This window comes from Suricata suricatta, chromosome 4 (genome assembly GCF_006229205.1).
Source record: "Suricata suricatta isolate VVHF042 chromosome 4, meerkat_22Aug2017_6uvM2_HiC, whole genome shotgun sequence".
NCBI classification, from domain to species: domain Eukaryota; kingdom Metazoa; phylum Chordata; class Mammalia; order Carnivora; family Herpestidae; genus Suricata; species Suricata suricatta.
This window is the reverse complement of record NC_043703.1, coordinates 8,571,931-8,599,236: the sequence shown is the minus strand read 5'-3', so window position 1 is coordinate 8,599,236 and position 27,306 is coordinate 8,571,931. Positions and strand designations below refer to the sequence as shown.

The window sequence follows — 27,306 nt, the reverse complement described above, 5'->3', positions numbered from 1 at the left end:
ACACGCGTGCCGCCTCTACCTGTTTCTCCGCCCGTGTCTTGGGTCTCCTACCGCCGCACTGAGAGACCACACACAGCGGCCTCCTCGCTAAGGCCAGTAGTCACCTTGCAGGCCTCAGCTTGCTGCACTCATCAGCCGTATGTGACGCGGGGCCCGTGCTGTCCTGCTACCTGGGGACCTTCCTGGCCACTCTTTCCCAGGCTCCTCTCCTCTGGCTCACTGTTAATTGTCAGCAGCCTCTGTGGCTCAAGTGAGTCTCTGCTCCCATTCCTTTCCCAGGGCTCCTGAGACACCAAGTAGCTTTTGAATCCGGCCATTTCTGTTTATCTTCATCACTGCCACCATCATCCTTTCTTGAAATTACCGTAGTGGCTTCCACACTTCTTTCTCTTTGTCTTTGACCTTACCCTTTAGCTGGAACCCTACCCATCATGCTCAATCTCTGCTTTGTAGTGTAGAATCTGTTATACCCCAAATCTGATAATGTCCTCTTGTAGCTTAAAGCACTTCCTAGCTTCCTATTTCTCTAGGATAAATTCCAGCTCCTTAGTCACATGCTTCTCCATCCTCACCATCCACGCTCTTTATACAGTGTACAGGCAGACTTTCTTTCCCTTGTTTCCAGATGTTTATAGAACTTAGGATTTCTGTCCATGAGCGTCCCTCGTGCCCTACAACTAGACCTCTCACTCACTTGGGGCTCAGACCAAGCAGTATAATTGCCAGATTCCAGAACACCTTTAGGACCCCCAGATTGGAGAGAGGTGACTCTCCTTACTGCACCCCACTCCTCACTTGTGATGGAAGTTCCTAGGTCATATTGTAACTGCTCACTCACACGTGCCCCTCCAGACCCTGGGAACAGGACAGCCCGTGTGTTGCCGTCTTACTCACTGTCGTAGCCCCGCCAGCTAGCAGCCCCTTGCCTCAGGCAGTGTTCTCAAACGTCATTAAATCATCAATACTGTAAACGTATGCTTGACTTTCAGTTCAGAAGAAGAAGATGAAAAAGAATGGCAAGAAAGAATGAGTCAGAAACAAGCCTTACAGGTACTTACGAAATTTCTAATTCAGAATATATTCTACCATTTGAGATGAATGACCTGAAAATGAATAATGAGGTGGTATGAGTTTATGAAAGTTCCTGAAAAACAGACGCCTTCTGTACTGGGCGTGTGTGTGTACATGTGCGCATGCGAATATACGTGTGTGTACACATGCGCCCAGGCACATTTATGTGGAGCTGGCCGTTTTGCACATCCAGATATCCAAAATAGGCCATCCTTCCTTTACCACCCACCACCCAAACAAGCAGTAAATAGTAATGTGTACTTGTGTAAGAATATAGAAACTGTAGCACCCATGAGTAACTTCGGGTAGCATTTTGGCACACATTAGTCCATTCTCCCTCCCTCCTCCTTTGGTCGAGTACCTGTGTGTGTTTGGGCATGTTTGTATGTGTCAGGTGTATATGTGTGTGTGTGTGTGTGTGTGTGTGTGTGTGTAACTATGTGCTTATGTTCCACTCGCCCACTGCCGTGTGACTGGAAAACCGTTGTTTGTCTGGCGTCTTCTCTCCCGGTTCTGGGAGTCGGTGAGCTCAGCAGGCCGTGCTCTCTGCACGTCTGCCGCGTACATGCAGACAGACTGGAGCTGGGGCTGGAGCCCCTCCACAGCTGCCTCGCTGCCTGGCTGGCGGTTGACGTTGTCAGAACACCTGCCTGTGGCCTCTCCGTGTGGCCTGGGCTCGTTCACAGCGTGCCCCCGTGTTCCAGGGCCGGCCTTCCGAGAGCCAGTGCTGGCAGGGCCCCGTGGCCTCGGTGGCTGGCCTCAGCGGTTGTGCAGCCTCCTTCCTGCGCGTCCTGTGAGAAGCTGGGCGATCAGGCCGCCCCCTATCGGAGGGGAGGGATTACGTGAAAAGGGGTCAGAGAACACGTCATGCTCTAAAACCATGACCCACACACGTTTTTTTTAAATTTTTTTTAATGTTTTATTTATTTTTGATACAGAGACAGAGTATGAGAGGGGGAGGGTCAGAGAGAGAGGGAGACACAGAACCGGAAGCATGCTCCAGGCTCTGAGCTAGCTGTCAGCACAGAGCCTGACGCGGGGCTCAAACCCACGAACCATGAGATCATGACCTGAGCCGAAGCCGGAGGCATAACCGACTGAGCCACCCAGGCGCCCCCACACGCATTTTAATGAGTGATATTTTTATGAATTGAGGCTGCACTGTGTATACAAGCTTTTAACATTTTTTCAAGTTTCTTGAATACTGGGCAACATTCTCTCATTCCCAACATAACTGGTTTTTTATTCCCGATTATTTTTAGTACATCTGGAAAAAGACTTTGGAGCTAAAATCTTAGGATCCCTCAACTTGTAGAGGTTCTTCATTATTAATATAGCAAAAGACAGCAGTCTTGGTGAAAACATGAGCCTTGTGGTCAGAAAGACCTGCATTTAACAATCTACAATAGCCAAAGTATGGGAAGAGCCCAAATGTCCATCAACGGTTGAATGGATAAAGAAGATGTGGTGTATGTACACACTGGAGTATTACTTGACAATCAAAAAGAATGAAATCTTGCCATTTACAACTATGTGGATGGAACTAGATGGTATCATGCTAAGTGAAATTAGTCAGAGAAAGACAAATATCAAATAGGACTTTAAGATACAAAACAGATGAACATAAGGGAAGGAAAGCAAAAATAATATAAAAACAAGGAGGGAGACAAACACATAAGAGACTCAACTATAGAGAACAAACAGAAGGTTGCTGTAGGGGTTGTGGGAGGGGGATTGGCTAAGTGGGTGAGGGGAATCAGGGAATCTACTCCTGAAATCATTGTTGCACTATATGCTAACTATCTTGGATGTAAATTAAAAAATTTAATTAAACATGGGGTGCCTGAGTGGCTCAGTCAGTTAAGTGTCCAACTTTGGCTAAGGTCATTTCATGGTTCATGGGTTCAAACCCTGCATTGGGCTTTGTGCTGACAGCACAGAGCCTGGATCCTGCTTCCGATTCTTTGTCTCCTTCTCTCCCTGCCCCTCCCCTACTCACACTCTGTCTCTGTCTAAAAAATAAAAAACATTAAAAACAATTTTTTTAATTAAATTAAAAAAAAGAAAGACCTGCATTTAAGTCTGCATCAAGAAAGACCTGTTCACTAGCTATGTGATCTTAGACAAATTACCTTCTTTAAGGCTTTCTTTCTTTCTTTCTTTCTTTTTTTGTTAGAACAAAAATAATAATGATGCCTTCCTTGGAGGGCTGATGGGAACATCACTGAGGGAAAAGCATGGGGGTTGTGAGCATGACTGGCCTGTCCTAAGTGCTGGCCGCTTTGCACATATGCATACAGCATACCTGCATATAGGAAAGCGAATTGCATTATTTTATTTGCTTTACCAATGAAGAGTTTTAAAGTACTTTTGGTAATCAGTTAAAATTCAGAAAAGTAAATTTCTAAATTTTCATGTCAGTGAATTTTTCACTTTTTATTTCACTTTTGATCGTAGATTAAGAGCAAAACAAAACTAATCTAATTAAGGGAATTACAAATACTGTTCAAATTCCAAAGGCTCATCCCTGCCTTGGGGCCTTTGTCCTTGCTGATCCTGCAGCCTGGGATCTCCTGCTCAGGCTTGTTGATGTCTTTCAAGTCCCCGCGCACAGGTCATTTTTTCATGAGGTCTTCTCTCTCTATCCAATGAATGTTTTTTCTCTTCCTGTTCTCCTAATCAGCTCTCTTAATCAGATTAACCTGCTTTATTTTCTTGTTCATTCATTTATGTCTTTCATTATTCTGTCTTTACTCCACTCCTGAGAGTAGGGACCTTGTCTGGCATGATCTGCACAGTACCCTAGCACTCAGAAACATGTCTGGGAAGTATTTTTTCTGTTGGATGAATCCATGAGTGAATGACTATATTTCCTAATCTACCTATTCACTGGTACCTTGTGCAGATTATGTACAACTGTATTTAGTCTGTTGTAGATTACACAGAACTGTGTTTGTAAGTGCAAAAAATATCTCTTAGAATAAATAGAATTAAGTGTATGAAATGTAAATTTCATGGTGTTATGTTTTGCTCATTACAGGAAGAGTTCTTTCATAATCCTCAAGCAATAGATATTGAATCTGAAGAGTTCAGCAGTCTGCCTCTTGAAATAAAGCATGAAATCTTGACAGATATGAAAGAATTTACCAAGCGAAGAAGAACTTTATTTGAAGCAATGCCAGAGGTGAAATATACAACAGGACATCCACACTTAGAATTAAGAACTTCAGCAAGATTTTTCGTTAGAATAAAGAGGAAACTGATAAGCATTACTTATGTAATATCTGTTTCTAGTAAACCTCCTTTGTGTCTCAGAGATCCTAGGAAGCATCATGTTTATAAGTTTGAACTTAGACACAACTTATAAGTTGAACTTAAAGGCTTCAAAGAAGCCTTTAGACTTACCGTGTAAGACCAAGTCTTGCCTCCTGCTCTGTATTCTCGTAACACCCAGTAATGTTTCAGCACACACGTCAGTGTCTTTCACGTAAGTGATCAGAAGTGGCTCAATTCTTAGGTTAGTTCATAAAAGTTATTTTAACCTATAACATATGTTGTCCATAGAATACTCATGGTAATATAGAATCTAATCACAATGGAAAAGTATGTTCTAACTTGAAATTCCAGGTATTTCTTCCTTGGCTACAGGCCTAGAAATGCAATTGGACTGTCATCGTCCCTCTTCCTCTTTCTAGACAGTGGTAATAGAGAATTGAATGGTAAACTCTGCAACGTGGTGCATCTGTCGGGGCTCCACAGCCACAGACACCTGGAGCAGGGCGTGTGCGTGGTTGGGGCCAAGCCTGTCTCCTGACCAGGCTACACCATCAGTTACTGTTGCCTGTAGTGGGCGAATGAGCTTTGTTTCCCTTTCTGTTACTACCACCTGTGAACCTTGCACTGCCTCTAACTCACTGGCGGACAGAGTATGCATTTTGCAGCAGCATTATTCCTGATGAATGGATGTAGTATTTTTTTCTACAGACTTGTGAACATTTCTTAAATTGATACCAAAACTATGAAAAAGGCAGAGAGGCACTCTTTCTTTCCCTATCACTCCTTTGTTTTTCCACGAAATATGTGAACATAGGAAAATATGAAGGTACACAGAAATGATATACAAAAGATAGAAGTAAGTTTATTTTCATTTCAAGGGAAAAATCCCAGCTCAGTCTGTGTATCAAGTGCTTTATTAAGTGTGAAAGGATCTCTGTCTGGCCTTTGAGGAGATACAATTTGAGTTATGTAAACAAAGGTGGGAAGGCAGGGGACAGAGCGAGATGGTCTCTAATGATTTTCTCCCCTTTGTTCTCTCCCTGCCACATGGAGCCCGGGACCTGTAGATGGTGGGGTAGTGTGGCTCAGCTGCTCATTGGATCTGTGCTTATGATAGTGAAGGGAAGTTCTAAGTCAGACAGCTTGGACCTTTCTATCATCTGTGCCTTGGGCAAATGCAGTATTGATAATTGTAATGATGGTAAATAATAACCTGGTAGTAATAGAAGCAATATAAGGTTGGCAACCTGCTTTTGATCCCAGATCTACCACTTAGTAGCCTTGCAACTCTAGGGAGGTTAGTTCATGTGTTTCTCTCAGCTTCATTTGTAAATGGAGATAATGGCATGTGCCTTCTGGGGTGGTTGGAAATGATATGGGATGATGCATGAAAGCTCTTAGAAGAACGCCTTCACGGGAGGTGCTTTATAAATGCTAACTTATCATTAATGACCGTGCCTGTGGTGATTTACTGGGTGTCTTTTATAGGTCAGGGGCTGTGCTAGGCACCTTGCTTGCATATTTACTTGCATTCTGGAAGGTTGCCTATCTGTTAAGCTGTAATCAAAGTGTCATAGTGATGCATTACATGCTCATTAAATGTTGTTTGAGTAAATGGTTAAGTGATAAACAGTATCCATTATTTCTTTTGTCCAGTTCTTTCTGTTTTAAAGATTCTTTTAATAAGGCAGTTATAGGTTTTTGCTAGTACTTACATTTTACTTTTGTAATTTGAAAACATCACCAATGGAAAAAATCAATTGCTCTTTGTCCCCTTTTGGGGAAAGGGATGGAAATGTGGGAATATTATCTGTATTTAATACCAAAGAATCCTTATACTTACTTATTTTCTTTTAGGAGTCTAATGACTTTTCACAGTACCAGCTCAAAGGCTTGCTTAAAAAAAACTACCTAAACCAACACATAGAAAATGTCCAAAGGGAAATGAATCAGCAGCAATCAGGACAAATCCAAAGACAATATGAAGAGGAAGGGGGCTTTTTGAAGGAGGTGGAGTCGAGGAGAGTGGTCTCCGAAGACACTTCACATTACATCTTGATAAGAGGTAGGGGGCACTGTCACTTACCTGACGGTTGAAAACCAAAAGTCTGTCGTGTTTCTGAATTCTGTGAGCCAGACCCCACTGGTGCCAAAATGAATGTATGTAGCTGTTAATGGATTACCTACTACTCCAACCCACTTTATTTTTATTTCTGTAATTTACTTCTTCAGTATTCATTTAATTCCAGTATAATTAACATACAATGTCACATTCATTTCAGGTGTACAGTGCAGCATCCCGGGGCTCTGTGCGGCCCTCGGGGCTCCTGCACCAGCCCACTTTAACATTAACTCACTAACTCTGCTGGTTAAATGACAAGTTCTAGCTTCATTTATGAGGTCCAGTATTGTTTTATTCATCATACTAGAAGTATATTGGCTCACTGGAAAACTAAGTAATGAGGATTGTTTGAATTCTTCTCAAGGTATTCAGGCCAAGAAAGCTGCAGAGGTGGGTTCAGACGCTCTTCCTTCTTCCAGCGAAAGGCACAGCAAGTCTTTTGACCTGACGTCCTCCCCTTGTGAAAAACTGAGGCCACAGGACGAGGCTAGTGCCACCAGTCCTCCAGGAACATCCCTGACTGCGCAGGCCACCATGCTGGGGGGCAGCTCGGAGGAGGCCTGCGACGACGCCCAGGGCGCGTCCGTGTCACCGCGGACTCTCCTAGCCATTCAGAAAGCCCTTGACGACGACGAAGCGGAAGTGTGCGCAGGAAACGACGTGGGGCCCGGGGTGGCGGGGGCGGGAGAGCCGCCCGAGGACAGTTCCGAGGGGGAAGCTGACGGACGCCTTGAAGACGATGACGGGAGAGGGATGCTGCCGCCCACAGATCCCCTCCTGACCTGCGCGAGCTCCGCTCTGGAGTGCGAGACCGGCCCTGACAGTGGCCAGAGGCCCGCGGACGTGGCCCGTTTGCCCCGGCCCATCAGCCACTCTCGTGTTCCAGAACAAGAAATGTCACCGAGCCATGTGGTGGACGGCGCCTTTGAGACCCGAGATGGGCCCGAAATTCCAGGTCAAAAGGACGGGGTTCCTTCGGATAGCGCGGCGATGAGGTGCAGCGAGGCCCCCCGGCTCCAGGGCGGGGAACCGGCTCCAGCATCAACGGTGAGCTCGAGTCCTGCGTGGATAAGCGACGCACACGCCGGATCGCCGGGGCTCAAGGGCGGGGAGCGGGCTCCCGCGTGGACGAGCGACGCACAGGCCTCAGCGCCCGGGCTCCAGGGCGGGGAGCGGGCTCCAGCTTCGAGGAATGACGCTCAGGCCGCAGCACCCTGGCTCCAGGCAGACCGCAGTCGGTCTGGCGGTAGCTGCGACTCCTCTGCTCTTTCAGGTGAGGACGAAGCAGAATGTGAAAAACGTCCTCTTTCTGAAGTCACTGGCGCTGTCCTTTTGCAAGAAATGAGTAAGACACAAAGTGTCCCTTCAGGGGCAAATAGTAACTTCGAAACTGCGGGATCATCTGATGCTAAGGAGCATGAGAACTTCCCGAAAACGAGCCAAGAAGGCGACACAGTGGAATCTGCAGACGAGGAGGACTTCATTTCAGTTCCGGAGTCCGCGGAGCCCCTGGGTAGCGACTCTGAAGAAAGCGAATCCGACGGTAGGTGCTCGTGCTCCTGAGACTCCGGGCCGTGGGGTTTCACGGCTGCAGGGACCCAGCGGTCCGTTAGTGTGGTCTCGGTCCCACTCTGTTCAGGTGATGAACCAGGGACCCAGAGAGGGGAAATGACTTTCCCAAGGACACAGAGTTGGTTCTTTCTGTTGTTTTTAAAAGAAGGGAGTCCCCTGCTCAGGCTCTGTTGTCTCTCTCAAAAATAAATAATCATTAAGAAAAAGATTAAAGGGGATGCCTGGGTGGTTCAGTTGGTTAAGCATTCAACTTTGGCTCAGGTCATGATCTCATGGTTTGAGAGTTCGAGCTCTGCGTTGGGATCTGTGCTGATGGCTGGGAGCCTGGAACATGCTTTGGATTCTGTGTCTCCAGCTCCCCCTGCCCCTCCCCCACCCCTGCTCCGTCTCTCTCTCTCTCTCAAAAATAAATAAAAACATTAAAACATTTAAATAATAAAAGGAGAGAGTACCTTAGTTGGAAAAGGTAAAAGTGACTCTTTCAGTTTTTTTTTAACTTCTTGTTTTGAAATAATGAAATTGAAAGACTATTACAAGATGTTCTAGTTCCTTTACCCAGAGTCTCAGTGGCTAGCATTTTACCACATTGCTTCATCATATTTCTTTGTCTATATATATTTATATCTACATAGACTTCTATATGGCTGATCCTCATTTTTTTTAATGTTTATTTTTTACAGAGAAAGAGAGACAGCATGAGCAGGGGAGGGGCAGAGAGAGGGGGAGACACAGAATCCGAAGCAGGCTCCAGGCTCTGAGCTGTCAGCACAGAGCCCTACGCAGGGCTCGAACCACGAACCAGGAGATCATGACCTGAGCTGATGTTGGGAACTTAACCAACTGGGCCACCCAGGCACCCCACATATGGCTGATCCTCATTATTCACAGGTTTCTTATATGCAAAATTGCTTATTTACTAAAATATATTTGTAATGCTAAAATAAGTACTTATCATAGGTATCTTTGTGGTCATTCATGGACCTGAATAAAGTGGCTAACAGTTTGAATTGCTATACCGTTCCCAGCTGAGGTTGAACAAGGTGTCACTCTGTCTTCTTGTTTCAGCTGTCCTACAGAGGTGACCAGAGCGTGAATATGGAAGGGAGCAAAGCAGTGTAGACCCAAAGCTGTGACTCAGGGGCTAGTTGGATGGGATTTGAATCCTAGTTCTGCCACCTGTTAGTGGGGCAGCTTCAGGCAAGTCTCTCAACCCTCCTAACCCTCATTTCCTCTTTTGTAAGATAAAGAAAATAGAATTTACCGAGATAGGTTGTTTTTAGGATTTGAGATTATGAATATATTTACTCTGTGAACAATGACTGCTTGTGGATTCAGAGTTCCCGGTGACTTTGTATAGAACATACTGCTGTGAATAACAGGAATTGACTCTACACAGACAAGCTATTTTCCTGGTGTCTGCCGAGCTTCATTCCTTATAATTAGTATTTTATGGAAAGGGATTTTTGAGGCTGTGTACATATGCTGTTTCTGAACAAACCTTTATCCACCTGTTTTAGCATTCGTTGATGATTTTTACCTAAATAAATGATTACTGTGATGGTTGCCAAATGGTAGGGTTGGTTTTTTTTTTTGAGAGAGAAAGCGTGTGCACGTGTGCCAGCCAGGGAGGGGCAGAGAGAGAGGGAGAGAGAATCTTAAGCAGGCTCAGTGGCAGCCCAGAGCCTGCCGTGGGCTCGATCTCACCACTGGGAGATCATGACCTGACCCAAAATCAAGAGCTGGACGACCAGCTGACTGACACCCAGGCTTCTTGCCAGATAGTTTTAGTTCCATCATTCCTTACACATTTTTTGGCTTACACCCTTCTGTAAGGAAGATTTCCATCTTTTCCCCATTTATTATTTTTTTATTTCAGCGTAGACCCACGCATCTTACTTCATGATGATCATTGTGACTTACGATGCTGTTGTACTTTATTGCTGGAATCGTCCCAGCTTTGGCCAGTGGGAGCCTCTTCAGGCCGGCTCCTGTGACTTTGGACAACTCCCCATTATATTTTGGGCATTTCTTTACTTTCTGATCAAGATACTCCAGATGTATTTTCTACTTTCCCTGCCCTGTCCTGTCTCTGGGTCCAGCCAGTTCACCCAAGAGCCCTCGTTCCTTGTAATGGAGCTCAGTGATGTTTAGAAACCCAAGATCTGGACACGGAGTGTGCTCACCATTACGGGGGTGCCATTGCTCCAGGCCCTCTCAGGAACAAAGCCAGGACATATATTTATGTATACACACACAAATATGTGCACACACCCATCTATATTTATTTCTCTACAAATAAATATGAATTACATGTAGATAAAGCTATGAGTTCAGACTGATCTGCATTCCAGTCCAATTTCACAGATTTCATATTAGCCTCCACCTTTGTTATAATTTCCTTTCCAAACAGTGAGAAGCCTTACTCGCATTGTCCTTAATATATTAACTTACTGCTTATTCTCTCTTGATTTGTAACCATATGATCCCATCAGTGTCCTCCTTGGTCCTGGCTGTCTTCTTGGCCCCAGTCCCCGCTCCGAGATCTCAAGCCCGTCTGTCCTGATTGCGTCCTGAAATCCAGCCTCCTCCCCCTGAAGGGATGCAAGGGAATCCATTTTTTTTAAAGAAAGGATACAAGAGAGGAGTGAAGGCAAGTGGAAGAGCAGAGCTGTTTCCCCTGAGCGCTTGTCCAGGATTCTTTCCACAAGTCTCAGCTTTAGCCTTTGCTGTGTGTATAGTGAAGTAGCATCAAAACACATTTAAAACCTACATGGTTGTTTACATCCTCTGATCAATCTCCTTTTTGAAATTTAAAACCATATTAGTTAACTTAGCATGTTTGTATAAAGCTTATATGCAAATCTTTGAAAGCTTTGTTCCTAACTTCAAAGGCAGTGCCAGTTTACATAATGGAAAAGGCTTATTATTAAATTACAGACATTTACTATTAAATATATTTAATCGTAATATATATTGTTACATGTTTTCTATTAAATTCAAATCTTTTCAGGGTAAAACATTTTTTATACAATTTTTTTAAAAGTTTATTTACTTATTTGAGAGAGAGACAGCACAAGCAGGGGAGGGGCAGAGAGAGAGGGAGAGAGAGAATCCCAAGCAGGTTCTGTGCTGTCAGCGCAGAGCCTGATGCAGGGCTCGAACTCAAACTGCGAGATCATGATCTGAGCCAAAATCAAAAGTTGGGCACTTAACCGACTGACCACCCAGGTGACCCATGGGTAAAACATTTTTAAGGATACTTTGGAAAGCTCCTGATGATTTCAGGTTAATTTAAATGTTTCACTTATAAATAAAGTGATCTTGTTCATTTTGGTACAGGAAGTTTCATTGAGGTCCAGAGTGTACCTAGTAGTGATGAACTTCAAGCTGAGTTACAGGAACCTTCTAGGCCTCCCTCTGGACAAGATGAAGAGGAACCAATAGGAACTAAGAAGGAAGAAGCCACTGGTGACTCTGAGGGTCTCCCAAGACACAACTCTGGAAGTGAGGCCTTGGATATTGAGCCATGTGAAGACGCTGAAAAAGAGGCAGACAGTTCACTCAACGAATGGCAAGATATTAATTTGGTAATAATATGACACTGAGTTTTAACTTACTGCTAAGAAAGAGCCAAGTTAAATAGCTTTTGAGCTTCAGGGAGTTAACTGGATGAACATTTATTAGCTGTTTGCATTTTTTCCCCCTTAAATAACACACTTACATTTTCATAGTTCTGGGGATTGGAGTGTCTGAGATCAAAGTGCAGGCTGGCGTTGCTCCTGGTGAGGGCTCTTTCTGGCTTGCAGAAGGGAGGGGGTGTGGGAGGGGGCTGCCAGAGGATGAGAGGAAGTGGGTAGGGAGGGAGGGAGGTCTGTCTTTTTCTAAGGCTACAGTCCTATCAGGCTAGGGCTCCACCCTCATGACCTCATGTAACCCTAATTGTCTCCTAAAAACACTATCTCCAGGTGTAGTCACATGTGGGGTTAGGGCTTTAACATGTGAGTTTTGGGGGAACGCAATTCAGTCCACAGCAAGAACCACGTACAGTAGTCCCTAAAGGCACAAAATACTTGTGTGTACAGCTCACAACACATGTGAAGATACGTATTTCAAAACTGCAAACACTAATGATAGAAATCGGGAAGACCTAAATACATGTGGTTTTGGATGGGAGGACTCAGTATCATTAAGATGCCACTTCTCCCCAGTCTGACCCATAGAGGAATGGAATTCCAGGAAAACCCAATCAGAATTTTTCTGATGGATATTAACAAGCTGGTTCTAAAATTTACGTGCAAAAGCAAAGCAACTAAACTAGTCAAAACAGTCTTGCAAAAGAGAAAAACTGGAGGACTTTTACTGCTTGATTCAAGATTCACTACGAAGCTGCAGTAATCAGGACGGTGTTGTATTGGCTCAAGGGTAGGCACCTGGATTCGTAGAACAAAGTAGAGTCCAGCAACAGAACCAAACAACAGTGATCAAGCCAGTTTGCTCTTGGCATAAAGATAGACACAGGTCAGCACACAGAACTTACTAGAAAGTAGAGAAATGGATCCATGAATGTAGGGACAACAGATTCTCAACAGTGCTACGAAGGCAGTTGGATGGAGAAAGAATCGTCTTTTCAGTGGTGCTAGAAAAATCGAAGAGCTTTGGTGCCATGTATCATATGCCAAAATCAACTGAAGCATCACAAATTGTAGTTTTACAGTAACTTTCTTCTTTTTTTAATTTTTAATTTCTGTTTTAAGTTTATTTTGGGGGAGATAGAGAGCAAGCTGGAAGAGGCCGGCAGGGAGGGAGGGAAGGAGGAAGGGGGGGGAAGAGAGAGAGAATCCCAAGCAGGCTCTGCATTGTCAGTGCAGAGCCCGATGCACAGCTGGAACTCACAAACCGTGAGATCATGACCTGAGCTGAGATCATCATTTGGGTGTTTAATGACTGAGCCTCCCAGGTGCCCCAGGACTTTGTTTCTTTTTATTGCCCAACAGAATTCCCGTGTATGCATACATACCACATTTTATTCATTCATTTGCCCATTTGAGGGACATTTGGGTTCTATACGCTTTTTGGCTGTTGTGAACAGTGCTGCTCTAAACTTCCACGTACAGGTTTTCGTGAGGATGTGTGCCTTCATTGCTCTTTGGTACACACCAGGGGATGGACTGGCTGGGTCACAGCGTCCTGTGTTCAGTCTTCTGAGGAGCCGTCAGACGGGTTTCTAAGGTGGCTGCACCATTCCCACCAGCAGTGCACGAGGGCTCCGGTTTCCCCACATCCTCATCAGCACTTAATAACATCTGTCCTTTTGATTCTAGTCGTCCTGGTGGGTGGGAAGTGGTATCTCACCCTATGGTTTTTTAAATTCAATTTGTTTAAACTAAAAAAACCCAAAACTCAACAGTTTACCCATTCCTCCCCCTCCCCAGTCTCCCAGCAACCACCAATTTATTCTCCATGTCTACATCCTTGTAAACATTTTTTAATTAAAAAAATTTTTTTAGATTCCACTTGTAAGAGAGATCATATGGTACTTTTCATTCTCTGATTTATTTTACTAGCATAATGCCCTCGAGGTCCATCCAGATTGTCACAAAAGGCAAGATTTCATTTTTTTTTTAATGGCTGAATAGTACCTTCATTGTATGCATGTATACCACAGTTTTCTTTCTTTTTTTAAAAGATTTTTTTTAAGTCCTCTCTCCACACAACTTGGGGCTTGAACTCACAACTGCAAGATCCAGAGTCCCCTGCTCTACCGGCTGAGCCAGCCCGGCACCCCCCATGCCCAGTTTCTTGGCACGCAGTTTTCTGTCTGCGTGCATCTTGTTCTTGCTGATGGCTCCTCTTTCCTGTAGCTTCTCCACTTCTGTGTGATTTAGTGAGGGAGCTACAGAAATTACAGTCTTGCTCAGAAATCCGGGTGGAAAACGTCACAAGGAGGAAAGCTTATGTGGTAATTTATTCAGACTAAATGCAGGCTTTTTGTAAGAAAGGAGTTTCATTGGACTATTAATGTAGTTATCTACAGATGAAATTTCTTTATAGGAGGAACTGGAAACACTGGAGAGCGACCTGTTGGCACAGCAGAATTCACTGAAAGCACAGAAGCAGCAGCAGGAACGGGTTGCTGCTACTGTCACCGGGCAGATGTTTCTGGAAAGCCAGGTGGGTGTCCCAGCTCAGGCCTCTGTGAGCAGCACCTGCGGGTTCCCGAGGGAGCTCGGGGAGGGAGCTGTCCACACGGCACTCCCACTCCTGTTTCTGGTCAAGGCCATCTCACAGGGGGCGTCATGTGTCTGTAACTCTGCAGGAACTTCTTCGCCTGTTCGGCGTCCCCTACATCGAGGCTCCCATGGAAGCAGAGGCTCAGTGTGCCCTCCTGGACCTGACTGACCAGACTTCTGGAACAATCACCGACGACAGTGATATTTGGCTGTTTGGAGCACGGCATGTCTATAAAAACTTTTTTAATAAAAACAAGTTTGTGGAATATTACCAGTACGTGGACTTTCACAACCAACTGGGTAAGACTTCAGAGTGTGGTTACTCTAGTTTGTATCGTGAGTCTTTTCCTTTCCACGGAACTGCTCTCCTGTATTCATGGAAGCGATAGGGCTGCACACGTTTTCGTGCGAGCCGTCTTCTGCTTATGGAGAGGAGTAGGGTTTTTAAGTTAGAGTGAAGAATGAAAGCCCTGGTAATGGTTGGCCATGTCCTGCGTTTTTAAGTACCTGGCCTGCTTGGACCCTGACTGCTCCCCTGAGGTCACCAGAGTAAACCCAGGGTGGTGGGGATGGGGCGGCCGGCGGAGTCGCTCCTGCTGGAGGCGTGGGCTTCGTGGCCCTCCGCTGGCTGTTCTGGCAGTGATTCTTCATTTTCCCGTTCACCTAACAAATATATGTCGGTGGAGAAACAGCGGAGAATGAAAGTCTGTTAGGAGAAACAGATGATAAGTGTAAATCATAATTTGACATAAGTACCGTATAGGAAAAAAAGCCATGAAAGAGGAGAGGGTGACCTGCAGGCACAGGAAGTGTGTGTGCTGTCATCTATGGAGCGTGGTAAGGTAAGGTTCTACTAATTGCTAACTTTTGGGCTAGGACCTAAAAAAAAAGAGGTAGCGAGTGTTGTACATACTTTAGGGATGAGCGTGTCAGACAAAGGCCCTAGAGAGTGCAAAGGCCCTGAGGCCGAGGCTTGCTTGGTGTGTTTTAGTAAGAATATGAAAAATATAACATTTTTACTTTCATAGGACTAGACCGGAACAAGTTAATCAATTTGGCCTATTTGCTTGGAAGTGATTATACAGAAGGAATACCAACTGTGGGTTGTGTTACAGCCATGGAAATTCTCAACGAGTTCCCTGGACATGGCCTGGAACCTCTCCGAAAGTTCTCGTAAGTTCTTTGTAACTTTCTTTCATTTCGATGGTTATGTAAATACCTCATGTAACAGACAGAACCATTACTTACATTATGAACTGTTACAAATACTGTTCATTGGGAAAACGGGGAATTGATTGGGTTATGAAATTTGTTTTCCCTTTTCTGTAGTTCAGTGAAATCCGAGATAGTGTTTTCTTTTTTTTAAATTTTTTGTTTTTTACATTTATTTATTTTTGAGAGACAGAGACAGAGCACAAGTGGGGAAGGGGCAGAGAGAGAGGGAGACACAGACTCCGAATCAGGCCCCAGGCTCTGAGCCATCAGCACAGAGCCTGACACGGGGCTCAAACCCACGACCACGAGATCATGACCTGAGCTGAAGTCGGGCGCCCAACCGACTGAGCCCCCCAGGCGCCGCTTGAGACAGTATTTTAGAGGCATCAGGCTTAACCTAGTTCAGGGGTACATGGCCAGGCCTGTGGGGTGTCATAGGCAAGGAGAAATTTCCATTTCATTCATTCAGATATTTATTGAGTAGGTACTATGTATCCGACACCCTGTGAGGCTGGGGCAGGAGGGGTGACCAAGTCTAGGCCGCGCTCTCTGGGGGCTCCGTGCTCCTGGGGGAGAAGAGCAGCAAACACGTGCCTGTGCTCGTGTGCGTCAAGTGCTCTGAGCGGTCAGCCAGAGGAAGCTTGGAGATTCGATGCTGACAACCTTGCATCGGGCCCTGTCCTTCTCGCTGCGTGTCTGCGGGTGGGGCTGCCTTCCAGCCAGAGCCAGGGCTGTGCTGTCCTTGGGGTACACTCGTCAGTATGGGGGTTCTGAGACGCTGGTCGTTAGGACTGTGTCTGTGAAAGTCCTTCTTCCTCTCAGGTTGGTCCTCGATGGCATTAAAAAGAAATTAGAATATAAGTCCCGTACCGTAGACTTCACAATTCAGTGGTTTTTAGTCCATTTGTGAGGTTGTGATGACACTTTCTAACCTTGTCATGAGGTGCTGTTTGGTGGTAGCTGACTTCATGATTCTTCAGAGTTCTCTCCAGAGGTAGCTCCTGTGTCTGAAAGAGGCTCGGATGTTCTGCTCTAAAGGATCAGGGATTAAAATGAAAACTTAAATGCGGAAATGGCTTTAATGTTTGCTGTACTCCAGCTGTAGCACACTTACCAGTGTATTGTTTTTATGCTTTCTCTCTCTCTCTTCATAATTTGCACAGTATTGAGGAAGGAATAGACTGGAAGTAACTAGGTAACTTGTAGGTCATGGTATAGCAACAACTTGAGCCTGACGCGGGGCTCGAACCCACGAACGTGGGATCTGACCTGAGCCGAAGTCGGAGGCTTGGCCGACGAGCCACCCAGGTGCCCCTACAATGTATAGCTTATTATCAGGGTCTTTTTAACATTTTTATTTTCTAGTTTTTTTTAATTAATTTTTTTTGAGAAAGCAGAGAGAGAGAGAGAGAGAGAGAATGCATGAGCAGGGGAGAGGGGCAGAGGGAGAGAGAGAATCGTAAGCAGGCTCCACACCCAGCGCAGAGTCTGATGTGAGTCTCAGTCTCACGACCGTGAGATCGTGCCCTGAGCCGAAATCAGGAGCTGGACGTTTAACTCACTGAGCCACACGGGTAGTCCTAGTGTCAGCTCTTAATGACTCCGTGGTGGTCTTGATGTGTCATGATTAATTAATTAGATGCCGGTTGTTATTTTTTTTTTAAGTCTCAGCAAACATTATTAGAATGTCTTTATAGACATATATTTGGGCTCTTACCTGATTATTTTAGGGTAAGTATTAAGTGGTATTTAGCCTTTCAATATGATATCCCAGGTTTTTTTGTTGGTTGAAAACTTGCATTGGTACTACAGTGAATGCCTGTTTATGCCATTCTTTGTCTCTCAACAAATTTGGCTTGTTTGTTGTCAGTTGAACGGTGTACATTTTCAGAGTCCGCTGAGCCGTTTCTGCGGGTCGACGGCAGAGCGCAGCCGCACCGGTGCCTGGCCGGCAGCGTTCACACCAGTGCCGACGGAAAGGGCAGGAGGGGAAGCGGAAGGGCAGGAAAATCGCCCGTGTTGTCTGTTTTCTTTTCTGCGTTCCCCTTCTCCCAAGCCTAAAAACCACTGAATTGTGAAGTCTCCGGCCAGTCCCCGCCCCTTCAGGTAGACGACTCTGCGCCTGAGCTCAGCCCCACTGTGCCTGGTTTGGCCCACAAAGAGGGGCTTCCATGTTGAATTGGCTACCAACATGTAAATTGGGGGAGATGTCACAGAAAATTTGGATTCTCTTGGGGGAAATGAGATCTGAAAACACTGGCAGGGCTGGAGAAGAGCAGTCCACCCCTCTGACCTGGCGGGGCAGAGATCCTCCAGTCTTATCACAGTTGCCTCGCTCCCTCTCCTGTCCCCACAGCTCCTGTCCCCACAGCTCCCTGCATCTCGATGTGCGTGCCTGGCCCTCTTGCTTTGAGGAGAGTGATGTGTGCTCAGTGTGTTGTGCGGATCCTCCTAGCTGAGGATCCTAATTACTTATCTAGGAGGTGAAAATTCAAAAGAGGGCGGGGAAGAATTACAGTATTCTCTTCGTGTACTCTTGGAAACAGTATTGTAAAACTGATGACGTGTTTTCCTTTTTTCCCTTTGGTCCCGTCCTGAAGACTGCAGTTAGTTTCTCATGACACTAGGTGGCGCCCCTGCATCGGTGAGGCGGGGCCGGCCGAGCGTAAACCTGAGTTTCTCATATTAAGAAGTATGTGAAGCAGTGGAACATGAGATAGAGGTTGTTTTCTTGTTTTGTTTTTTTGTTTTCAAAGTTCCATGGAAGGTATAGATTGCTGAGGGTTATCTTTATGTTTTTATTTTAACTTTATACCATTTGTTTTTCCTAACTGTATCAGTTTTCTGGTTATCTCGTGCTGTATTATAAAGTACTTTAAACCTCAGTGGCTTCAAGCAGCAGCAGCCAGTGGCTTTGCCCATGAACCTGCAGTTTGGTGAGGCTGCGTGGACGTGTCCTGTCGGGGCCCACGTGTGTCGGGGGCGGCTCAGCTGGGCTGGAGCCGGAGCCCCGGACGGTCAGCCAGGGCCTCGGCCAGACGGTCTGGACCTCCTCTGAGCTGGGGCATCCTCGCCACGTGTCTGCTGCTTCCGCAGCGGGTTCTGATGCGGAAACTGCAGCCGCTCCAGACCTGGCCCAGCATCTTCTCCCCGGCCATGGAGCCCACGCGGCTCGAGGGAGGGGGCGCGGACCCCACTTGTGGGTGGCTGCCTTGAACTTGCCGTGGTAATTTATGCTCACAATAAATTCCGGAAAAACTGAAAAAGGAATAAAATATGAAGAAAACAATGAACAGCTCTGTCCTGGCTTAGAACATTGCCCAACACACAAATAATGGTTGTTACTGTTTTTCTTATTTTAAATTGCCGTTTATTTTTTCTCTTTCTCCACAGGTATTCATTTTCCCCACAATTGACGTTATACTTTATATAGAGAGAGTCATGTTCTGCATTTAAAAAAATTTAACATGTTCTTGGCATTTTTACGTATTCTTAAATGTTCTTGGGTCTGTCACGGTAGTTGGTTGAGGCAAATTATACATTTTACTTTATTTTACTGCTGAGAAAGAGCCCGGGAGAGGCTGTGGGCTCTGGAGGGAGACTCTCAGGGTCTGACCGCAGGAGGCCCAGCTGTGAAATCTCGAGCAGGTCGTGACTTGTGCTGGTGGCCCGTTCCTTCATCTGTGACGTGTGGACGGTGGTGGGACTGTGCCCGCGTGATGATCCGGCGTGTGGAACGGCTCGCTCGGGCCGGGCCCGGTGGGCGCGCAGGCCGTGCTTGCCTTCGTTCCGCGTCGTGGGGAGGAACACGGAAGATTACGGAGTTGTCCCCCCGTGGGCCGTGGGGTTTGTTCTGGATGCTCTGGAGCTGGGCTGCGAGCTCGCGCCTCCCAGCTCAGCCCAGGCCTGTCTCTGCAGCGTGTGCCCTGTGATGTGGTGGTCTGTCCCCTTTGCCTTCCAGAGAGTGGTGGCAGGAGGCTCAGCATAATAAGAAGATAAGACCTAACCCTTATGACACCAAAGTGAAGAAGAAACTGCGCAAGCTGCAGCTCACGCCCGGCTTCCCCAACCCGGCCGTGGCCGACGCTTACCTCCGGCCTGTGGTGGATGAGGCCCGGGGCTCCTTCCTGTGGGGGGCGCCGGACCTGGACAGAATCAGAGAGTATCCTTTGACTTGAAACAGAAGGGGACTGAGCCAAGTGTGTGTTTCCGTTTGAGACTGAGGGAACAGGAACTAGGATCAGCTTTTTCTTAACATTCCGTTTATCGAAGATGCTCCTTTTTCTCTCTCCTTAGGAAGTTTTTTTTTTGTGTGTGGTAAAATACACGCAACAGGATTTACCATCTTAATATTTGAAGTGTACCCTTCAGTGCCGTGCCGTGCATTCACGTTGTTGTGCACCAGCCCCCACCGCCCACCCCCATACTGTTTTCATCTGCAAAGAACTGAAACTCTGTCCCCACTGAACAGTCACTCCCCGCCTGCCTCTGCGCGGCCCCTGTCAGCGACCACAAGTCAGCTGTCTCCGTGATTTGACGACTCGAAGGGCCTCCTAGAGTGGAATTGTGTCTGGCTCATGGCACGTAGCATCATGTCTTCAGAGTTCATCCCTGTAGTAGCACGTGTCCCTTTCCTTCTTTCACGGCTGAATGGTACTCGGCTGTGTGGGTGCCCCACATTTTCTCACCCGTCCATCTCTGGCTGGACACTTGGGCTGCTGCCGCGTTTCAGCCATCACGAATAACCTCTTGAGTGTTAAAGGTCTTTCCTGAAATAAGTAGTTTCAGATGAAGCATTCACACTAAGCATTCGTTCCGAAGGAATAGGAAAGGTTATTGGTTTTATTCTTCATTATTTATAGGTTCTTTTTTGCATGTTTACATAATCATTTGGATAGTTGTTTAAATGTTTAAAGTATTAGTCTAACTGCAGTATTTTTCTCTTAAAGAAGTATGTATGATATCTGAAACTTGTTTTTAATCCTAGGTTAACTGTGTTTCATAATAACGAGTCTTTGATGTCCCAAAATGCGAATTGGATATGTCTTATCTTAGAGGACATTGAAAAGAAGACGGTGCCACGTGATTGTGTTGCAGTAATTTGTCATTCTTTTCTCTATCACTTCATTCTTTATAAATATGAAAATCTGTAGAGATCTAGGGAACGGAATTAGGCTGAGTTCTTTGGACCTTTTTATTTATCACTTGTTTAAGTATCTTTAAAAGCATGTAGAAGCCTTAACTGCCTGCATGTTTTGTGAGCGTTATTTTGGCTGGAACAGGGCGAAGACAGATGAGTCTCTGCTTCCAGTATTAAAGCAACTGAACGCCCAGCAGGTGATCACGGCAGCTCTTTTCCTAATTCAGGGGGAGGAGGGAGCTCAGGAGGGCTGCGGGTGGCAGCTGGTACAGACCAGCTACTCGTTTATTTTAGGGCATATGACATGCATTTGTAAATTACTATACTTCAGATAAGAGAACAGAGGAAACAGAAAAAGAGAAAACTGCACTTTGTCATCATTTTTGAATTTCACTTTTAGGCCTGGACTTCGGTGTCTTTGCATATTCATTCTGACTTTGAAAAAAACGGTCTAATAATGGATCACACACTGAGATGTTTTGGTTGAATATTTTACTTTTTCAGAGCTATTTTTCATTTTTTAAAAGTCTGGGAAGTATCTAGTCTAGAGTAATCCTGATCATTAACTTCTCCTCAAGTACAAATGCTCCTTGATTTTATATGTGAACATCATCATTACGGCATGTTGGCAGGAGAGATTTTTGAGGAGAAACGAGGCCTTTGTGTGGCCCTAGGTTGTCCCGAGTTGGTAGGTAATCGTGACTTGCTCATCTGTGAGTACGTTCCTGCCTGTACAGAAAATGGTTCCCACCCAGGATCAACCTCCAAGATAATTCTACTAAAAGGTTTACCTGTGTGTATGGGACCATATCCTGTGCGATACATATCCTTAAATCTGTTGTCATCAAGGTTGGTTAGTCTTGGAAAAGCATAACTAAACCGAGGTAGACGCCCTTCCAGAAAGAGTCTCCTGCAGACTCTCTGTAACACAGACATTGTATGCCAGCAGACTCGGAAAGCTTGTTGGCTTAGTGACTGATTACTCCTTAATTTCAGGTGTATTTTATTGTAATATGTTTCTTCCCTTACCTTGTAAAAGTTAGTATAAATTTATTTCCCCAAAATTAGAGAGTGAAAAAAATGAAATAAAATGACCCATTATTTACTTTCTCTGATATAGATGTTAACATTTAGGTCTATTTTCTTTTATTTCCCCCTTCCCCTCCTTCCCACATAGATTTGTTGTCACATGTAAGTGGAGTCTGACAGATCTGACTCCCCCCCTACTTAATAACAGAGGACTGTTTGTGTGGTGTGTGGTTTTCATAATTTCAAATGACCAGTTTGCATTTCATCAGAGAGATCTCACCTACTGGTTCAGTTCACTTAGTTCAGTTCATTTTCAGGTTTCTCTAAATAATGCTGTGATGAACATTAGGCATAAAGCTTTTCCCGAATGTAACTGTCCTCGCAAAAGTGGATTTGCTAACAAAACGCATGCCCGTTTCCTACGATTCGCAATATACGAGGCTGTGAGGTTGTTTCCTCAGCGTGTGGCATGAGGAGGATGTATGTGTTCAAGAGAAGGGAAGACGGGGATTGAGGGACAGACCCCATGACACCTGGTGCCCCCAAGAGGAGGTGGTATTTTTGGCTGCTGAGAAATATGTAACTCTCATTAAACGCGTTGGAAGGGGGTCCGTACTTGAGATGTGGACGGAGGGCTTACGGGGTGACAGAGGGGTACAAGAGCTGCTTTAAGTATGATCTGGAAAATAAAATCTACTGCCAGCAAGTCCTGTCGGAGAGATTCAGCTTTTGAGAGAGAACGAATTCATATTCTCTGAATGCTAGTGATCAAGGTGGAGCTCTTTGATTTGCTTTAGAAAGTTTACCTACTTGCCTGATTTTTTTTTATTTCATTTTTTTAGACACAGCTCCGAATCGATTCTTTCTTTAGATTGGCTCAACAGGAGAAACAAGATGCCAAGGGTATCAGGAGCCAGAGACTTAACAGAGCTGTGACATGTATGCTGAGAAAAGAAAGAGAAGAAGTGGCCAGTGAAGTAGAAGCGGTGTCCGTTGCCATGGAGAAGGAGAGTGAGTTCCTGGATACAGCACAAGGAGGAAGAACGCAGAAGAGAAGCAGGGTAGATGAACAGGAAGAATCCTCAAACCTGAAAAGAGAGAGGCTTTTAGACTCTAAGCAAGAGAGTGCATGTGGTGGGTTCCTGGGGGGCGCCTGCCTTTCGCCATCATCTGGGGCATCTTCAGGGGAGGATGCTGAGTGTGGATCTTCAGTGAGCCCGCACAGGGGGAGAGCAGCCGCGGGGCCCCCCGTCGGCCGTCCGGCTCCGCAGAGCGCCCCACGCCCTGCCCCTGTCCCCTGCGGAGACTCGACCAGCAGCAGCTCCAGTGACGAGGACCCGGCGGCACCAGTGCTGGTGACTGCCAGATCTGTGTTTGGGAAGAAAAAGGGCAAACGGAGAGGTACCAGAGGAAAAAAGAGGAAAAGCTAATTTAAACCAGTGTGTTCTCTGTTATTGGGTAAAGCTTAACATCTCGTAATGAATTCTTTGTGATGAAATAGAACAATTAAAGGTATTCACGCAATTTTTGTATTGTGTGGTTTGTAAAAATAGGGATGCAGACCTTGACAGTTACTTGTTTTCTGATATGTCACGTTTTCCCAGTGTTTTCCACGTCATTGAGTATTTCCTTGTCTTCGCAGTTTCTATTAGCACACGGTGTCTGATGCTTTCTGACCGCACTGACGGGAAGGGGTTTTGGTTGGTCAGTAGTCACTGTATGTATGCATACATCATACGTACTGGGACTTCCTGACCCGGACGAGAAGACAGATGTCCTCATTATGCCGTAACAGTGGCAGTTTCCCACAGTTACGTGGAGTCCTGTCCCCTGGAAGATAGCAGGAGAGAGCCTCACTTTGCTGCAACATCCTTTCAAGAGTATGTTTGCTGTGGATCGAGCAGAATGGTCAGGAAGCTGCAGTGGGTGCCTGATTCCCGCCGAGAGGTTCCCGCCTGTATGAGGGACCCTCGGACCCTCAGGACCACAGTGTTTCTCTTTTAACATAGCTTGCTTGTCACAAGCCGACTTCCGTGTAAATGACAGTGGGGGCTCCAGACTGTGGCCGAACCGCGTAGGTGGTGACTTCAGGGCTGGCTTCCAGGGCTCGATGACTGTTGACAGAGACGTTCCTCCAGAGTGGCCCAGCCACGGTGACGTTATTGTTGCTCCTGCTGAGTCCTCTCCCACTGCACCTCCCAGTGTCCTGACTGCTTATGGTGAAGAGCAGGCTGAGGGTAGGACTGCCGGCTACCTTGAGCTTGGGTTCTTTGGCCTTCAGAGGTACTGTCTGCCCAAGTCTGTCTTTTCTGACATCTTTGGTCTTTACATCTTGACTCATTTTCTTCCCTCTGCCTTCAAATAATCAAAATCGTCACCAATGAATATTAAACACATACCTTTCAACAACCATTGACTGGCTGCTGGCTGCTTTTTCTTCAGGCTTTTGTTTATTTTCACGTTTTAGCCCAACCTCTCAAATACTTGATCTGCAGCTGCTGCTTCCCCTTGCTTGTAATTTATTCTTTCCTGATTTGAAATATCTGCTCTGCTCCTATCAGTTTTCTCTAGCAGCTTTCTTCTAGAGTCGCCCGTGACTTCCACGTGAATATTCTCAGATCCTCTGTTAATGCTTCTTTTCTCTGGAAGTATTTGAAGCAGAACACTTTTTTGGGATGAGAGGATGTTAACTTTTTCATATTATTCTCATTCCTCAAAGCTACCTAATAGTTGGGAGTCTTCTGCCTATGTGTTTGTAGATAGTACTTCCGTTAAAATTGAATTTGTTGCCTTTAATAGATACTTTACATTTGTTTTGCCCTACAGTAGCTGGGGTGAAGGCTGAGCTGCTGCAGCAAAGAGATGTTCATATGCAGTGGCCTAGATAAGCTGGACCGCTATTCCTCTCCTAGTCAGCAGGCTGGCCAGTCTGAGCCAGACAGGCAGCTGTCCACCATGGGGTCATTCAAGGTCCCAGGATCAGCCCTCCCCTAGGCTGCTGTCGTGCTTGAATGGTCTAGTTCCCTGCTAGATCTCCCTCTAGTGACTCCTTGATTGGGAAGTTAACCTCTTGCCCTAAACGTCTTATTGAGCAAATGCCTTGAATGAAGAGTCAGTGCTGAGAGTCGGGTTTATTTCTCTTGCTTCCTGGGATCTTGGGTTCCCAATTGCTGGCTGTCCTGCCAGCTCCAAACATTGTTCTTTGTCTCCCTGGTCATGTGACATCTGGAATTCCACTGGCATCCTTCCTGTTTTCGTCTTCTCAGCCTCTTCGTCCAGTGATCAGCAAAAGCCTGGAATTCTTGGCTGCCTTGGCAACTCTGCTGACCTCGTGTGTGTGTGTGTGTGTGTGTGTGTGTGTAACTTGCTTTTCTAGTTCTCAGAAGCAGAGGTGGGCTATAAGCTACTTACAGCTGGAGACAGAAGTGTCTATGTGCTTTTCAGACAGTTTGGTGTAACTGAAATAATCGCTGTCATCATGTTACTTTAAATGATCGATTTAGGGATTCTGTCTCTTAAAAAATCCAGCACTCAGGACTCATGATCTTTTAAATAAGCCCTTGAAAAAGACAGTTTTTTTTTTAAATTTTAATGTTTATTTTTGAGAGAGAGAGTGTGAGTAGGGGAGGAGCAGAGAGAGGGAGACACAGAATCTGAAGCAGGCTCCAGGTTCCAAGCTATCCGCACAGAGCTCGACACAGGGCTCAAACTTGTGGACCATGAGATCATGACTTGAGCTGAAGTCTAATGCTTAATCCACTGAGCCACCCAGGTGCCCCTAGACAGGTGATTTTTATTCACCAAATGATTCTTTATTCTTGCTTTAAAGACAGCCAAAAAAGGAGAAGGCCCTTTGCCCAGAATTAACCGCCTATGAGTAATAGTTTTCATCCTTTAGTGCTCTGCAGTTTGCAGAATATTCTTTTACCTGCCATTTTCATCCCACAAATACCTAGTGAGTACCTTTTACATCCCTGTTCTATAGATGAGGAAGCCAAGGAACTCATTCACTAAATGCCTGAAATCACAAGCGGATTATTGACAGGACTAATTAAAATTAGGCTCCCAGACTGCTAGTCCTGTCCAATATATGAACGTGACCCCGAGTCAACTTTGTATATACATCATGGTATGTAAAGTACTTCTTAGAAGCTCTATCCACAGTCCACTCAGTTTATTTAACTTTGTAACATTGCTCTATTTTGTTACCTATTGTAATTTCTTTTTAAGGGCATTTTCGGGGCCTGGGGAAATGTATACGAAATGTGCACATGCTCTGAGACGCACAGGCATATACATGGGCAGGTGCGCAGGTGACATGCACCCTCAGCCTTCCTATTCAGTCTGAGCAGGAAGCAATTGAAACTTGATGCCTGTGCCCAGGGCACATTCTCTAACATCCTGGCATGGTTGTGTGATTCTAAAAATGATGTTCACACCCGGGCAGGTGACCTAAACCGTCCGCAGCCTCCGCCTCACAGGACGTCACAGCTGTGGAGTCTTACATAACTCCTGGCACTGAGGTCCAAAAATGGGTCCCTTTGCTCACGTACTTGTCACTGCCATGTCCAAGTGGCTTATATTCACCTCCTGACTCTAGCTCTATTCACGAGACACTCGCATGGAATTTTCCTGCTCTTTTTCAGCCCCACTTGTCCACAGGCATCCCAGCCTCCTTGCCGCAGCTGTCAGGATCCTAATCCCTCCGGCGAGGACTTGCTGCCAGTGTATATACAGTAGCAAACTGTGTGCTTCTGGGCTCGCCTTTCACACACCCTCAGTGGTGGTCCAGCCAAACAAAAGTTGTGGATGATACTTTTTTAAACTTCCAGAAACTCAGCCCAGCCGTTTAGGTATGTCCGGACTTCACATTTAATAGATGTTGACCTTCAGGCAGACAGGTGTAATCAGGACTGCGTCTTTCAGCGGAGGAGGAATGAAGTTGGGAACAGAATGTGTGGTCACTGCTGCTGTTCTGCCAGCGACCTTGGGGATGTCATTTGACTGTCGTTTTCTTTGTCAGCTGTGGGGAAAGTAATTGGTCTTTTAACTTACGGAGGCATACGGCAAAGAAAAATGTGGGGGCTGCGAAAAGGGTCTGGGGATCCTTGGGAGAAAGGAGTGCTGCGTAACTCCAGGGTATTACAGAGATTATGTGTGAGAGGAGTCAAAACTGAGATGCAAAACATCGAATCATCCTCCCCCTAAATTGGAATAGCAGCTCGTTTCAGCTTTTTCACAGGATATGGTCTATTTGAGAGGCAGAGGATAATTAATTTTAAGCATATTTGCTGAGCTGATGTGGATTCTTCAAAGTAGAAGCTACTTAAAAGACCATTTGGTGGTGGAGCTGTTAGAACCTGGGTACTTCCTACAACCACACTGATGGAAACAAGCGAACTTCGCCTCTGCTGCTATTTCAGGTTCATACTGTGGGGTTCATTCCACTGAATGAAATCCTTCTTCTCCCAGTGTTTTAATCACCTCTTAAATGTTAAGATTGCAATCTGACCAGTCAGTACAAAGATGATGCCTTTCTTTGTGACAGCTGAGGTCGTCCCTGGTGAAGGACATGTTTTCTTTCTCCAGTAGCTTCTGAAACTTCTGACTCTCGTTTTTCTGAGTTTTGATTTGTACTGCATAGATTGTGT

The 27,306-nt window shown here is 45.7% G+C and overlaps 1 protein-coding gene across 2 annotated transcripts in view; it reads left to right on the top strand.

Annotated features, from left to right (window-relative positions):
* Nucleotides 1-23,183, top strand: part of LOC115289331 (basic immunoglobulin-like variable motif-containing protein) — a 75,701-nt gene extending 52,518 nt beyond the window's left edge. For both annotated transcript variants that reach the window (XM_029936458.1, XM_029936455.1), the window contains 11 exons: nt 990-1,050; nt 4,112-4,255; nt 6,205-6,412; nt 6,834-8,012; nt 11,381-11,628; nt 14,093-14,212; nt 14,358-14,571; nt 15,300-15,444; nt 19,448-19,648; nt 20,739-20,823; nt 22,498-23,183. In XM_029936458.1, coding sequence (XP_029792318.1) covers nt 990-1,050; nt 4,112-4,255; nt 6,205-6,412; nt 6,834-8,012; nt 11,381-11,628; nt 14,093-14,212; nt 14,358-14,571; nt 15,300-15,444; nt 19,448-19,648; nt 20,739-20,823; nt 22,498-23,085 — 3,193 coding nt within the window. In that variant the 3' untranslated portion in view covers nt 23,086-23,183. The remainder of the gene's footprint in view (nt 1-989; nt 1,051-4,111; nt 4,256-6,204; nt 6,413-6,833; nt 8,013-11,380; nt 11,629-14,092; nt 14,213-14,357; nt 14,572-15,299; nt 15,445-19,447; nt 19,649-20,738; nt 20,824-22,497) is intronic.
* The last annotated feature ends 4,123 nt before the right edge of the window (nt 23,184-27,306 follow it).